The 16,808-nt window shown below is 39.1% G+C and overlaps 1 protein-coding gene across 4 annotated transcripts; it reads right to left on the bottom strand.

Moving 5' to 3' along the window:
* Positions 1–195: 195 nt before the first annotated feature.
* Positions 196–15,611, bottom strand: LOC140237550 (cyclic AMP-dependent transcription factor ATF-7-like). 4 transcript variants are annotated; one of them, XM_072317485.1, is made up of 10 exons: positions 15,517–15,611; positions 12,932–13,028; positions 11,901–11,997; positions 10,559–10,686; positions 8,687–9,039; positions 6,194–6,398; positions 4,258–4,397; positions 3,255–3,417; positions 2,737–2,848; positions 196–866 (listed from the first exon to the last, which is right to left on the bottom strand). In XM_072317485.1, the coding sequence occupies exons 2-10, from the start codon at positions 12,977–12,979 to the stop codon at positions 784–786; spliced, it is 1,329 nt and encodes a 442-aa protein (XP_072173586.1). In that variant the 5' UTR covers positions 12,980–13,028; positions 15,517–15,611; the 3' UTR covers positions 196–783. The 4 variants fall into 4 exon arrangements, with proteins under 4 accessions (XP_072173586.1, XP_072173584.1, XP_072173585.1 ...); XM_072317483.1 differs by lacking the exon at positions 15,517–15,611 and adding an exon at positions 15,357–15,487; XM_072317484.1 differs by lacking the exon at positions 15,517–15,611 and adding an exon at positions 15,357–15,487 and having other exon boundaries at positions 196–860.
* Positions 15,612–16,808: the final 1,197 nt, after the last annotated feature.

The raw sequence follows: 16,808 nt of genomic DNA, 5'->3' as shown, positions 1-16,808 counted from the left end.
GAAAATCAGTCTGGGCTTCCATGCTGTCATTTCTACTGATCAATGGCAATGTAACACAGGAAAACAAAACAGCATCAAATAAAAATTCTGTATTGTCAAAATATAAGGTATCAAATAAGTAGTGTCAAAATATCACAAAGAAATGTACACCAACAACATATCAAAGTATAAAACATATTGTTGGAACGTTAGAAAGTTTGTGTTTTTTAATTTGTTCTTTGTCCCTTGCAAAATTAAACAAAATTCATGGCTACGCTCTAGAAAATTACTTCATAATAATGTCACAGTGACCCTGCAAGATATTTGGCAACAGCAAGGGGCAACGCATTTGCACCCTCCTGTGGTTGAAAAGGAAGCGTATCAGACTTCATCAGATGGCCTCGGCTGTCCCCGAAGATCTTCCAGCAATTGACATGATAGACGCTAGCGTTTGGCTGGACTGAATTCCCAACCAGTGTCATGGCGTCCCTCTTCAGTCTGGCTACAAACGCACCGGGAATCCCCGCAACGTCCTGTATCTTCTCCTCACTTCTCATTCAAGATAAACAAATCACATGTCTACTTATTCTCATGATTGGCAGCAATGTGAAACTGTACATGACAAAACCCTCATCCTCAAACTGGCAATCATTCAGAGCTGAGGAACACAAGGACGCTAAGGCCCATAACCTCTATGTGGTGTTAACGTCCTTCTGCTACTTACGTAGGTCTACAAAACTTACTCAACATATAGACACTATAAAGATAAGTCAGATATTTCTATGTACAAGGAGCAGCAGTCTGTCACGATGGATTGCTTGTTGACACCGTAATGACGGTTGATGTGTCATCAGTGGAGATTTTATGCATCTTGGGCACATCTGAAACTGACAAAGAAGCAAAGAAGAAAAGCAGAGAGAAAAAAACAATTACTCCAAAGTGTCTTGTCAGTTGAATTGTGGATGTAGTGTTTTATCACTGGGAGTATTTTTTTCCCACGAAGCAGCATGCAAATGGCAGAAGCTGCTAAAAAGTACATATAACTCTTATGATTACAATCTTTTCAGGAGCATATGTGTTCCATTCACTGGCTCTGTACCAAGCTGGCATTTCCTTAAGGTTGGTCTGTATGGTGTCTGAACAGTTACTGACACAAAGTTATTCACATAGCAACCTCCATTAAATAATAATTCCTCCACCTCATGAACTCTCGCTTTGAACACTTATTAATCATTGACACTATCAAAGAACCACTGATTTGACGGAAATTTCTGAATATGGTTAATATCTTGATCAGCACGCCGCACCACATATCAATGATATACGATTTCATTGCAAAACTTAGTCACCATAGCACAGCTTACCCTACCACACATGGCCATATGTCAGGCATACAAAGACAGACACACACACTGGGTAATTAACAGAAGAAGCAGGTGATAGCATGTGACAGATTTCGACTGTGTGGCCTAGTCTCTGTACTGAATCAATACACAGAATGCATTACCTTGGATAGCTTTTTATAATATGCTGCACTGTGCAATGTACTATTGGTATTGAGAAAACCATTCAACCCTAGTGCACCGTCCAGGACACTGACCTTAACCCTTAACCACGCTTCAATAGCCAACTGACACCCTGGATGGAGTGCCTTATTCCCTAATTGATACAGTCTGGGAATTAAATGTCAATGAATGGAGATTGCACCCCCCCCCCCCCTTCCCTATTGTGTTGCCATGGCCTTCTTGTTGGACTGAGGTACATTGTTACACCTGAGCTGGCTGCCTAACTTCAATTAGGTTAAACATGGATGGATTAGTAATGCTGAATAAACAGCTTGGCAAGATAAGTGGCCAGGCACATACAGGGTTAGTGCAAAGGCTGACAAAATAGGGAACACATTCATCTCTATTCATCGACAATTAGCTTTTAGGTATCTCTGCAAATTGGTAAAAAAAACACTCTTAGGAACAGGCCAATTATCGTCGAACAAGACTTAACCAATTCTATGACCCAATTACTAGTACTTCATTTATCCACAGGAAAATGATGCCCCATGTAGTTACTGTATGGAAAATTACTATATCTCCGAGGTCTAGAGGTAAAGGAGGGTTTAAAGGTCCTTTTTACCTTTGGGAGCAGTGATTTTAAAAATGTTCAAGACATCACTCATGATGCATAAGGGTAGGTCAGTTGTATCACAAAACATCCTACCATATACATTTTTTGCAGTAGAGCCTAAACTATAAGGAGATATCACTATTTTTCTCATTAAACCATAACTGTATACAGTTTAGCCTGGAAACATTTTTATTATAACTATTGTTCACATTTTGTAAATTTAACAATACTTAACATCGATTATACTGGTACAAATTTTTACATTGGTTGTTTCTATCCCTAACTCACATTTTAGAACTATTTTGAAGCACTAATGCTGGTTTTTGTTTCATCTGCAAATGGTAAATTATGCCTTTAACCCATTGAGTCTCAAGTACAATCAGGCATGTGTCTATGGGAAATGTGTGTTGTAGCAAAATCAGCACGTCCTCAATAGGTTAAGAGGAAACTGATTTATAATCTCATTTTTTTCTGACACTTGAAAGTCGATAGTTTTGTTGTTGTTGCTTTTTTTCTGTTGAAATTCTACTGGAAAGTTTGATCAACAATATCTTAGGATACTGTGTGATAAAATAACAAGCTTATGAAAGGGGTTCCCCTGCTACCAGATCTTGTCAGCAACAAATTTGGACTCACCTCTCATGAACATGCCTGCTGCCCTCTGCTGTAATGTGACAGGGCAGTCCTTGTGCGCCAGGAGCAGTTCCTTCAGCTGGGCCACTTCATTGCGCAACTTTGTCACCTCATTCTAGGGTGCAAGACGAAAGGGGAATTAACAGAAATCTACACATACCAACTACTTAACGCTTATCATCTACAGAATATCATCTCAACAAAAATGAATACCACACACTGGATCACACTGACTGAATTGATGCAACATAAAAGAAGAGTCTAAAAAATGTAAGATGTTAACTTGTAACCATGCAAAATTCATTGCAAGTTGGGAATATTGTTTCTCTTTGTTTCTCTTGTTACTGATTTCTAAAACAATTTCCTCTTTTTTTTTTCTTCTTTTTTTTTTCGTTTTTTGAGGGGAGAGGGGGAGGGTTTTTGAACTACCAGTCCGTTACAAGCTTTATTTAGAGTGTAAGGGAAGATGAGTAGAAATCTGCTTCCAAATCAAGCTGTATGAGAGAGAGGACAAGACTCACATTCAGACTGACGTTTGTTGTGGTCAGTTCTTCTGCCCTCTTCTCCAGGTTGTTGATCCACTGCTTACGTTTGGTCCGGCACCTCATGGCCGCCGCTCTATTCCTCTCCAGAAACTTTTGCCTCTTGGTCTCGGGATCATCCTCTGTGGATCGTTGTCTTTTTCTGTCCAATCAAAAAATGCATGTTGAAATTCATTCTCTGCACTTTTTGCATGTTTGTTTGTTTGCTTGTTTTGTTTTTGTCTTTCTACTGGAATGGTTTCCCCTGTCACTCCTTATGTCAACATTGCATTTTACTTCATGGGATGGTCAAATACAGGTCAGCATTTTTTGATAAACATGTGACAGAGGAAGATGTCTTTAATGTTCAACTAACAGCTACAACATTGAATGAAGTAACCGTACAGGGCAACAATTTCCTAAGAACACATAACATGGTTATGGTTGATCAGACATCAATATTCTACGTAAAGATTTCACATACACCCACACACACAGATGAAAGGTAATTGGCAATGCTCACTGAAATTATCATCTATTCAATTGTATTTTTATGAGAAGTTGAAGAATTTGCATTCTCTAAGTACCCCAACTAACCCATACAGTATATCTTGCAATCACTTTTGTTGTCAATGATACATACAATTCGTGTATGCATAATGTTTTGAGCTCAGGGTTCAAAATGCTGTTTCAGAGACATTTTCCGTTCCTTGACTTTGTCTCAGGATTTACAACTTTCAAAAGAAAATGTACAGCTCTGTGCTTCCCTGCAAAGAGCCATCACCAAAGCAGTTGTACTTAAAGCATATAAAAACTAGATATGATTTTGAACGAGTCAGGTACAATACTCACTTTAGCACAAGTCATCTATTTTAACGACAGTGAGCTCATTCAGGCCAATACACTTTGATTACTTTATGAGAATAAGGCTTTAACAGAGATGGAGAAATAACAGACTGGAGAAAAAATAGAATGAGCCCGAGGGAGGCACCATTGAACTTACATCCCGGATGAGGTTTGGCTGTCCAGTGACTGCTGACTGACCACCTGCACCTCCTGTTGTCTGGTGACCACATCTACAGCCTGAGCCATGACATTCATGTTGCCTTGGGACTGGTTGGATAGCAAGGTTGTCTTCAGTTTCTAGACAGACAGCAAACATACAAACAAAACATGAAATAATCGTTTACATGATGCAGCTTGAGTAAACAGTACAAAAACAAAGAGAGAAACATGCAGTTTGTGCTATTGGTCTTGCCAAAGTCCTTTACAGGAGTGTCTCCAATATCACTGCATCAACATCCTGGCATTTCCCATGTGTACCACTCAGGGTGGTCCACATACAGATTTTCAGCATGTTGCAGCAACACGCCAAAAAGTTTTGTATAGCATCCCAATACAAACTATTGCATTCTTTAAGTGCCATGCCCAAAGTCATCATGTCAAAATTAGGAAACCTGTGCACGAGTTAAGTGTGTCTACATACTTAAAGAACAAGTTCACCTTCATTAACATAAGGATTGAGAGAATGCAGCAATATTAGTAGAACACATCATTGAAAGTTTGAGGAAAATTGGACAATCCGTTCAAAAGTTATGAATTTTTGAAGTTTTTGTGCAGTCACCGCTGGATGAGAAGACTACTGCAGTGTATGATGTCATATGCGTACAACAATATAAGGAAAATATAAAGAGAATTTCACAAAATTTCATCTTTTGAAAAAAGTACACATTCCCTTGACTCGTTACTGACATATGTTGTGGGTAATATTATTCCCATTGCCTTTAGAAAGAGGCAAGTCAAGTGCTCTTTTATTATGCGAAAAAAGTGAAAATATGTTGAATTTTCTTTACATTTTCTTTATACTGTTGTACTCATATGACATCACGAGCCTTGGTAGTCTCCTCATCCAGCGGTTCCAACACAAAAGTTTTAAAAATTCATAACTTTTGCATCGATTGTCCAATTTTCCTCATACTTTCACTGATGTGTTCTACTAATATTGCTGCATTCTCTCAATCCTTATGTTAATGAAGGTGAACTTGTCCTTTAATACTAAAAACCTGTAAAATGTATTTACACTTGGAGTCTTTGCTCTTTTCTTGTGGTCAAACAATTAAGATATTGCTAAAGACGGCACAAGAAACACTTAGATAATACCTTAAGGATATGCATAAGGGAATCTGTGTCCTCAAATTCATGTACAATACATTTTCTCTTCTTTTTTTTAGATGTAACATGTTATCAATCAATCAATAATTCTACGTGGTTGGACACAGAATCAATACACTTTTTATGAAAACCAATTCTTCGTTGTTTTTAATACTACACTGCACAACTATGTGATAGATCCCACTGACTACCATGACAAAAATGGTGGTAAATAATAGGAGATATATTTCCTTTCTGCCTTCATGTCACCTTGCCTTTACTGCTCTGTCCACTTAATTGTGGCCTCTTTCAAAGTGGCACAGGTTTGGTTAATTCTACACCAGTGTCAAATGCTGAAGAGTTTGCATACGCCCTTGGAGACTTCCCCATGCTCAAAAGGATGGCTAGACAGAAACAACCATACTCGGGCAGAAGACTGCACTGTCTACATATTATCACCATGATGGCCTTCAGATGAGCTATTTTTCAATTATCCTTGGTGATGCAAGGAGGTAAGACATTTTTTTTTATTTTTTTTTTTTAGTGCATATCACACCACAGGTCATGTTGCAAGCATCAATCTTCACAAATTTGTTCCATATCTATGAAGGGTCACACGCATACGATATGCAGACTCATTTTCCTGGTGTCACAATATTGAACTGTGAACAATTTATCTATGTCTCGTGATGTCTTCGCTCATATTGTAGTACGATAAAAGCTACATCTCTAAATGCTTCTGTTTTTTATGCCCCCCTCCCCCCCCCCCCCCTTCGATTTGATCTTACCATTTTTACAGCATTATTTGGTGCTGGCTTCCCTTGGGTAATGACTCGCACTGATTCCTCCTTCATGGGATTGGCTGAGATGGCCACGGGGATGGGCTCATTGGGGTTTGTGACTGACGGGGGGACGAATGGAATGGTCTGGCCGCTGGAAAGTTTGATGACGAGGGGTCCGGTCAGTGGGATTCCATTCATTGCCAGCTGATCACTACATGAGGGACAAGTTACAGGAAAGACATCACACTTTGTGTTCACACTTTTCTCTGAGTCTGAGCGATCTCAGTGCTGCGATGAGGAGTTTTCCCTTCCCAATTAAAATATGCCAAGAGATATCTCCCCTGTCATCACCAAAATCGACAGGAGAGCAACCTTCTCCCCTCCCTCTTTTCTTCTCTCTGCATTATTTCTGAGAATCAGTGACAAGTGCAAATGCAGACATTTTGTTACCAAGGTGTGATGCATGTATGCACATCACCAGTTTCCTCAGTTGTAAGGCCAAAAAAAAAAAAAATTGTTGCATTGGCGTAACCCGCCCGACCCTAAAAATTCCGCCGACCCCATGTTTTTTTATTATTTTTTTTGCTATCGATATCAAATATCTTGTTGATTGCGATCGCGATCGCACAAACCCGGAAGTGGAAACGGCTCTGGGAATATCGGATGTACGAGGGAGAGATCTAGCGCCTCGCATAAGCCTTCCTTGATCAGTACGTCATCTGTTTCCAACACGGACACGTACTCTAACAAGATTTATTCAGTGTATACGTAGCATTCAGACTGCGATGTATTGTGCACAGTTTTGCCGTAGGTTTCTTGTGTGGAGAACTTACACGAATCTGTATATGTGGGACTGTAATAGAGATCGCCGTGTGCGATGAAAAGATCGTACATATGGGTCAATTTGCATCTATCTTATCTAAGTCAAAATAGTAAAATATGAAGTGAAAACATTCAGGATAGGGATTTCAACATCTTTAAATTCTGTGAAGGGGTATAATTCCAGTAATATCGGCCTCATAAATGATTTGTAGAATAGATGAACACAGCACATTCGGTGCAGCAGTTGTAACTGTTTACCGAGCTGAGCACGAGTTTTACACGTAAAATGCAGGTAGCAAAAAAAAAAAAAAAAAAAAAAAAAAAAAAATCCGCCCGACCGACCCTATTTGAAAATCTCATGTTACGCCAATGCAACAATTTTTTTTTTTTTTGCCTAATGCTGAAGAGACTCTTTCCATGTGCTGTTCACATTATCACACTTATGTCTTTGCAAGCAAACAGCAAGACACAGCTAGCACACTATTCAAAGACACATTCTGCATCAAAGCTTCTAGCTATTGTTTAATCAAAAACATATAACACTACCTGTGAAGGTGAAATACTTTCACTAAGTCAATAAATGCAGAGTTCACTCAATGTATACCCAGTTGGCACAAGCTAGCATGTCAGACCTGGGTTCCTGTTAAGTTTTTTAGCAGATTGAGAGCAATTTTGGAGACTGAAAAACATAGCTACTGACAACTGCAAATTTTGAAGGTGCTTTACGCAGGAAGTTGGACAAAAAAAAGAGAGATGTGAACTACATGAAACAAGACATCCCAAATTATGAAATTCTGCACACTGTTGCATGCAGGCAGGCAAAATTGTAAATTATCTAGAATTAAAACACATGACCTCAACTATGGTACAGAGAAATACTGTATGCTCTATTTTAGTTAGTACAGGGTTTTACTCAAAAGTTTGGTGAAGCTAGGCTTGTCTCTCTATGAAGGTCATACAAACAGCTAATTTTTGCTTTTATGAAGAATATTGTGTGTCAGAGACGCACAAATCAAGATACCCTTTTGTGACACAAAGGACCCAAAGACAGTATCCAACATACGGAGTTAGTTCTATGCTGTGCATAACAGGGACTTGTTTGTAATATGCTATATGCAGTAATTTCCACATTGACAGTACATGAAATACTAAAATTGTTTTAATTTGATTCTTAAAACACACATAAAGCTAGTTTAAGCAACAGCTGCATGATTTCTTCAATGGCAGAGGAAATTTTCATACATTTCATGTGAAGCACGAAATATGCTGTGTATATTATGACATAATTCTTTTTTTTTCAATTCATACAACTCAACTTACTGATGCATGAAACTCACACAAACACAAAAATACTGATCCACTGAAATATCCTTCATTTCAATATACGATCAGAGGAATCATGACAATATGTGCTAAATGGGAAGGGTTGCTAAGCAAAACACAGACTTTGGTACTGAAAAAAGACAACAACAACAACAACAACAACAACAACAACAACAACAACAACAACAACTACCACTACCACTACCACTACCACTACCACTACCACTACCACTACCACTACCACTACCACTACCACTACCACTACCACTACTACTACTACTACTACTCAGAAATCTTGAAAGACATCCCCTACACGGAATGCTTTCATCTCATCAAATAGGTTAAGTGTCCTACCCAAGGTTCTGCAACTGGACAGTCTGGTTGGCCGAGCTGGCCGTGGACTGAGGGGGCTGGGTGACTACGACGACTGTCGTCGGCCCGCCCTGTTTCTGGACAACCTCCTCCTGGGTGTCACTGTCGCTGTCTGTGATGTCAGCCACAGTTCTTGGCCTCGTCTCGACGATGACTTCTTCGTTCTTCTCCAGAAGGATGGCATCCTGGGAGGCCTGGCTCTCTCCCAGAGACACGTCGCTGGTGGAGACGGCTGCCATGGCATCGAGAGAGGGATTGAGGCTGTCCCCGCCATTGCTGATTGTGTCGCAGTGGGAGCTCTGCACATCAGAAACTGAGTCTACCGCACTGTCGAGCTGCAAAACATGTAAAAAAGAAAGCAAAGTTACGTCATGGACATACTATACATGGACATTCATCATTTTTGTTAACATCCATTAATGCATGCCTCTGTCTATGTCAAAAGTGTCACGAAAACATTATAACCATTCTTCCCTGCTTTGATCTTATGATCTCTGCCTCCGGCAAGCCACAGCAAAACACAATGCAGCTTTGAAAACTCTATAAACCAAATGGGCAGAAGATAATTACTGTCTTAAATGAAGGAAAATGCATGTACAGTTGTGGTATGTATCAGTATATCACCGTTCAGATATCTTCATAGCGAAATTGCAGATACTTTTACAGAGAAAGCTAACTTTTTAGCTAATTGACTGATTTGTAATCTCATTTTCCATCTTTTCTGCTCATTTTTCCAGAGTAAAAAGAGACAATAAGGGAAGCGTATATGTATGTCTTACTATTAGGCAAAGTCGTACGTGAGAGGGATAGCGAGCTAGTCTGTAATTTCCAAGCAAATGACACTAAATTAGTCATGTTCTGACGTTTGCTGCTTCTCATCATTGGTGTTTATTCAAAATCATTTCGCCTGAAAAGGCGCATCAGCCAAATAAGACTGGAATTATGGAAACGGTTCCTTTGTCAGTGACAATGCATGATTATGCATTAGTTGATTAGTTGATATGATTAGTTAGTTGACAGTCCATTCGTTATTAGGTCCATGGTTTCATGCACAATCTATTCTCAGCTTTGGTGTCATACTGATATACATGAAGGACTTACACCTGTATTACAAAGAAACATATTAATGCATGCAATAATCATATGATATCCTATAAAAGGTTTACATTGTATGATCACGACTAATGTAATCATTTCTGAACACCCCCCCCAAAAAAAAAAAAAAAAAATAAGAAGAAAAGTTATTCAGAAAATTTACAAAGGGGCAATTAAAATAGATTACAAAAAATCATTCAAGCATATGGCACAATGTTCCTGGTTGATACTGTTTGCTGGCTATTGCTACAAATGTAGTCACCTGGGGCAAACCATGAGGGGTCGGCACCATTTACTGATTTTTTTTTTTTGTGTGTGTGTGGGTAGGCAGGGGGACCACTTCACTGGGATAACACCCTGCTCTTTGAGATGAATGAATGAAGTGGGTTCTTTCACGTGCATGAGACGTGGCTAACTCACACATGGGGCGGGACCTCCACTTAATGTCCTATCTGATGGACAGAGTATTTTTGCAAGAGGGGATGGTACGCTTAGACAGAACATTGCTCAGTGAGACTCAGTGAGACCCGCTGCCCTTGGATCTGTAGGCAGATGTGCTGCAGACTGAGCCAAATCACCACCCTACACAATGAGGATTTTAAAAATGTCCTGCCAAATGGTGTTTCCACTCCTGCTTATGGTCATTAACTGGTGACCAAAAGATTGAGTGTTTGCAATCTTATCTACTGAGCCCCAACAGCTCAAAAATATCAGCAGCCTCCATCAACTTTAGAGAATGGGATAGAAGTGGTGACATACATGTACCCCCTTGTCTGACGCAGCCTTTCTGAACTCCACATCAAAGGGGTTGGGCGGTAGTTCGTTGAAGAGCACATCGTCCCCTGCAAGATGCTTCAGGAATCTGGTAGGTGTCGGCGTCTGGTCAGCTGAAGATTAGAAAAAAAAAATGTCATGATACAAGTGTATACAACTGATAGAGAGGTTGCACGTTATAAATACCACCGGAACCACAAACCTCCAGGCTCATAAAAATATCATGTCCAACTCACTCTATAACATGATGAAATGAGTGTTGATTGCAAGTTAGATATGCACAAAGAGATGTTAAAAGTGCCCTGTGACCATGTTACAACAATAGAGTCACAGACACTCATACACTTGTATGTTAAAGCTGAGAATTTTAAAAAGAGATTCAGTTTTAAAAATCAACATGTACATATTTTTTTGGGGTCAAATTGCAAGTTTGACATCTTGACATATCCCCTGTCAGAATTTTAAAGTCTAAAAGAATGTAGTGATACATATGAAACATTAAAGTGAATGCATTCATCAAGTATGTAATTATGGTATCTTAAACTGACCAGCCATATTCAATTGTGTTTTCTCATGCCTATCTCCTGCCCATCTTCACACGGAATTTCCTCAGGGCCATAAGCCTGGTTTTGAGGACAAGATGATATAATAATAATATAATTCATGTTACATAAAACTATTTTATATGACTAAATTGCACTTAGAAGGGAAATATTGGTGTTAGAATGTCAACTGGATCATATCAATGAGTGCCTTGACATCATTTCATTTTGAACGTAATAGATCAAAATGTGTAGACAACTGGCATTCTACACACTTTTCTTTAGTCACAGATGTCCTTTTTTAACTGTAACATTATTTATATGTCAACTATCAATTTTCATGTGTTCAATACTTACAATTTTGTGTATCTGTCTTCTCATCACAGAGTATGCAAAGATTCATGTAGAACCATAAGAAAGAGCAGTCAATTGCCAATCATAACTGATTCATCAAAACTGAATATTAGAGCGGTAAAATTCATCGGTCTGTGCAAGAATTTACATTTCTCTCATACATGATTGATTGTGTTTAACAAATTTTTTTCCCCTGCTACAACTTGACACAATTGTTTTCATAGCATGGGTTTTGGCTTTGACAACAATGTACACACATACAAAATAGCAAAAGTACACTTTAATATGTGTATGTACACTATGTATGAAGATTTTTTTTTTTTTTTTTTTTTTTTTTTTTTTTTTTTTTTAACCCTGGTATACATGCCACCAACTGGCCTTCACAAAAGTAACTGTAGCTATGGTACAAGAATGACAAGACTTTTACTCACCTATAACAGGTGTATCGAGAGATTTGAGGTTGATGAAGCCCAGATTGATGTCATGCTTCTTGCGATGGACCTCCAAATGATCCTCATTGACAAATTTCTGTCAAAGGAAAAGACAATAAACCTGACCATCTTCATCTACCACAAAGTGACAAAAAAGACTCAATTTTCACAGCGACACTACTTAGCACACATGCAAATAATTAAATTAAGCTTGGTACATTGCACATTATATTTTGAAGGTGCTGAGGCAATTTCAGGAAACATTAATTCTTTCTTTTTATATCAAATCTCAATATAATGTCAAATGTTTTCATATTCCTTGTCATCTTTTTTTTCCTCTCCAGGGCTGGTGGCCTCCCTTGAAGGAAAAAAAAATACAAAAAGAAGAAAAATGTCTCAGATGCATCAAAACTACACTGTACTTTTGGTAAGGTTGTTGTGGTTTTGTAGCAGGTAGGCCAATATCAATATATATCAAATGCATTAACATTTCATTTCACAGTGCTTTAAAAACCTATTTCAGAACATCAGTAGCAGCAGTGAAATTCATGTATGACCCAAAATCTCATCCCAGCAGATGCACGGATTTCTCAACGGTAACTACCATATTACAGTTTTTCTTCTGTTTGCTTTATTGGATTGTATCATACACTGTAAAAGGGCAAAAGAAATTTTCTTTTGACTGATACAACACAACAAAACAAAACAATAAAAAAAACACCTTAGAAGTAATCCTGTAAATGTCATTCTAAACAAGCCAGTTTGACAATAGCCCAAAAATTGTGTGTAAGCATGAAACAGTAAAGCAGGACATGTTGAATATACATGGGTTATCTCACCAAACAAAGGCATAGCTTGTATAGACAGCACATAACTTTTTTTTTTTCAAAGATAATCTTTCAATAGCATACCAAACATGTAGGTTTGTACATGTATTAAGGCTTTTCACTTGTCATTTAGAGACACATGAAGTCATACTCCGGCATGTACAATTGATTATTGTTGTTGTTGTTGTTGTTGTCAACCTTTACCTGATTGCAGCCAGGAACTTTGCAGGCGAACGGCTTATCATCAGTCATTCTGTAGCTGGGATCAAGGACACAATCAGAGTGGTACAAACCAGGACTCCTGAAGTGAGGGGAGAAGAATTTTTGAGAACATCCACTTAATTTGACTTTGATTTATCATCTACTTGTATACATACAGTAGTTAGTATGCTTTGTTCATATACAAGTTAACAAATTTGACAAAGCGATTTGAGAGGAAAACAAAACGTACACATAATTTCTTGGGTTAAAATCAGTTAATTCATTGAATGGCAAAACATGCACTGCTATACTACTGATCTGCTCTAATAGAACACTCACAACACACACTGTACAATTAGTGATGAATGGTGAGGAAATAAACGAAGCTCTTAAAGGGATGGTACAGTTTTGGTTAAAATGGGGCTCAAGGTTTCCATCTCTATTAAATATTAATGAAAGAAAATGTAATTCTTAGAGGGATTCACATTTCATTTGATAAAAATTGGTCTTGAAATGGATGAGATATCCAAAAAAGTGATCCTAATGAAATGCAACAGGTCACAACTTTAATGCATGTAGGATCTCTTTGTTTCACCTTGTTTTTGGATATCTCAGTCATTTCAAAACTGATAACAATTTGTAAACATCAAATAAACTTTCGATTCCCCTTAGAATTGAATGCTCTTTAAAATTTCATTGAGTGGTTTCTAAATACTATACCTCGCACAAAGCTGAATCCTCACCTCAGCCAAACATCCCTTTAAAGCTGTCATGCCTAAAAAGTGCTTGTAAATACTGTCATCATCAAGCTTCTGAATATCAATTATTATACACTCTATTTAATTTTCAAAATATGCTAGTTTAGTGGTAACCTTCTCAAAATACAATGTACCTTGGTCTGGGAGAGCATTCTATTGAGCCATGCCCACCACAAAATGTTCATTTATTTTTATTGGTTAAGCACCTAATTAGTTTTATCGTATCTAACATGCGTATCTAACATGCAGGACCTTCAGGGCTATCATACAAGGAATCACAATACAATCATACATTGCAGATGATTGGTCTTTGATGAAAACACATTACTTTAGAATCATATCTCTGATGATCAATTGTATGGTACAGAGTTTGTACGTGTAGACTGTCCCATATTCATAGAAAGATTCTCACAAGGCAAGTGCCAAAATGTGTATCGCCCATTCGCCTAGAAGAAATTAATGTATTTCTAATTCCCAGAAGGTCATTGACCCCGCCTATGACCTTTGACCTTTTGGTGACCTTCAACTCCCCAAGGGACATTTACCAGCCAAGTTTGGTCCCAAACGGACATACAATGGATTAAAAGTTATGAGCCATAATTGAAAAGCGCCGTACAGTAAAAACTTAACACCGGGCCCTAAAAGTTTGTTGACCCCTGTCTGTGACCTTTGAACTTGTGGTGACTTTCAACTCCCCAAGGGATATCCACATCTACAAAGTGTACCATCCAAGTTTGGTAACAAACAGACATACACATTGTACAGTAACTTGTAGAATAGTAGATCCAATTACCGGACACTTTTTTTTTTTGTGGCTTTGAATTCCGTACTCAGAGGATGAAATTTCAACTAAAAATAACAATCCACTAACATCACTTATTCACAGACTCCTGGAAATTACGAATTCAGCCAACTTATGTCAATTATTCGCTCCAGTTTTTAGAAAATATGCTTCAAACATGTTACTCCTCTAAAAAAAAAGTTGTCTTTTTGCGCGGTGCAAAATCGCATTGTATTAGGCTTACCGGACACGATTTTCGCAAATGAAACATACGTTAGAATCTACATTGTTTACATTGCTATTGTCACCCAACAAGATGAAATATTTGGCATCAATACTAAGTTATAGGCGACAATAAACATTGTAAGCATACACTGTACACCTGAAATACGCCTCCACCTTCCAAAGCAAGCCCTCGGGCCTCGATTGAATAGGGCCCTACCACCGCCGCACCGGGATAGAGTTTTAGGGAACCCCTGGCTTGACTTCTTGAGTTGCAGCTGTGTACGGTATGCTACGGGTGTAGCAGCATCCAGCAGATATTACACGACTATAGTAAAGTAAGCTCAAAGCAATTTTTCTGTTGATATGTCCATTGACGTTGTATAAATCTAGCAATCTTCTATACGTTTCTCTGAACAGACTGTTTACAATATTCTAATCTAATCACTATCATTGAATACTAGTTAGTATACTACACTACTGTCAGTCTTGTGACAGTAAGCGTTAGTAATAGTAAAATTACAATGCAACGGTTACTAGATCTAGATCTAGTCAACTATTACAGTGTACACCGCTTTCAGGCCGCTTTGAACATCGACCAACATACAACCACAGTTTTTACACAGTGGAGCACAGAGGGGCCAATGTACAATAGAGTTGTACGTACATTATCGCGACATCTCCCTGCATTTGCCCAGCATTCCGCTTCCTGTCACATACCATAATGGAAAGAGCCGAGAAATCCCTTCTGTTTGGTGGCTTGACAGATAGACATCAACTTAGAAAGACTTGTACTGGAATGTTAGTATGTTGTTCATCCGACTTACCCGCTACTGATGAATTACTAGCGAGAATGGCTCACGTTGGTTGAAAATGACGAGATGTTTTATTCTCGTAATATGACGTACTCCTTTAGGCCTACTATATTCTGGTACATAAGGATCCCGTGATGATGTGCGTGGAAAACGGATGCCTGCAGCTGCGCCTTGTGAGCATGCATATATGCATCAGTGCAGTAGTGTACGTGTGTAAGTGTGTGTGTAAGTGTGTGTGTGTGTGTGTGTGTGAGAGAGAGAGAGTGTGTGTGTCGTCGTGCGTGTGTCAGGGAGGCTTAGCGAGCGTTCTTTTTCCTTGTAAGTCCCCACGTCCGGTCTCTGCGATAGGTACGACGTACGCACACCACAGCTAGCTAGCTTCTGTGAGTAGTTACCGCACATGCGCAGACTGAGCAAACACTGGTGAATGGCACGGCAGGCTGCGTTTGCGAATAGTCACGAGACAGCGCATCACACTCCCAAGAATAAGAACAAAATTATAAAAAGAAATATTATCCAATATGTTTTCGCATTTGCATGCACACCGAAGAGGTTCTAGGGTGCACACCAAAGAGGTTCTGTATACAAGAACCTCTTTGGTGCACACCGACCCAACCGTGGCGCTCGCACTACGTTCATCTGAAAGATTGACCTCTTCCATGCAACCTGCGCCCCAACCACCTTGTAACTGGACAACACACTCACTCCTCCATCTCCACAGGGCCAGGGTTGAAGGAATATTGTGCGCATGCAGCAGTAGTAGCACGACGCGCCCAAATGACGTCATCGGAACTTCCCCTTTTTCCTCTCTACCGCTCTCTCTCTCCTTCCCCCTACTAGTATCTCTCCTCCCTCCCTTGTACGTCCTCTCCTTCATATCATGGATTTGCGGGGCCCTCTCTCCTGAACTCATCTTTACTCTTCCCCTGTCCTCTAGCTAACCAGTCGTGGTTTCGACCGAATGTTTCGGCTTCTCTTTGTACAATTATTGGGAGCTTTAGCTGATATTAGGGATTCCGAGGTGACATTCACCTAGATTCATCATACTTGCAATGACCTATAGGAGTTATCAGATACTCCTTTTAATGACCTTGTCACGTGTAAAGCGATGGCTTACCTGATACACATTGTGTGTGTGTGTGTGTGTGTGTGCGTGTGTGTGTTTGTACGTGCATGTACACGTATGTGAGAGTGTATAAATGATTTGTATATACAAATACGCTGAACTATCAGAGCCCATCTTTATATACGTAAGGTAATTAGTCTTCCTCTTGAGCTTTACACTTTCTCTTCCCCCTCTTTTG

Source organism: Diadema setosum, chromosome 14, assembly GCF_964275005.1.
Source record: "Diadema setosum chromosome 14, eeDiaSeto1, whole genome shotgun sequence".
Lineage (NCBI taxonomy): Eukaryota > Metazoa > Echinodermata > Echinoidea > Diadematoida > Diadematidae > Diadema > Diadema setosum.
Note: the sequence above shows the minus strand (reverse complement) of the source record. Positions and strands in the feature narration are given on the sequence as shown.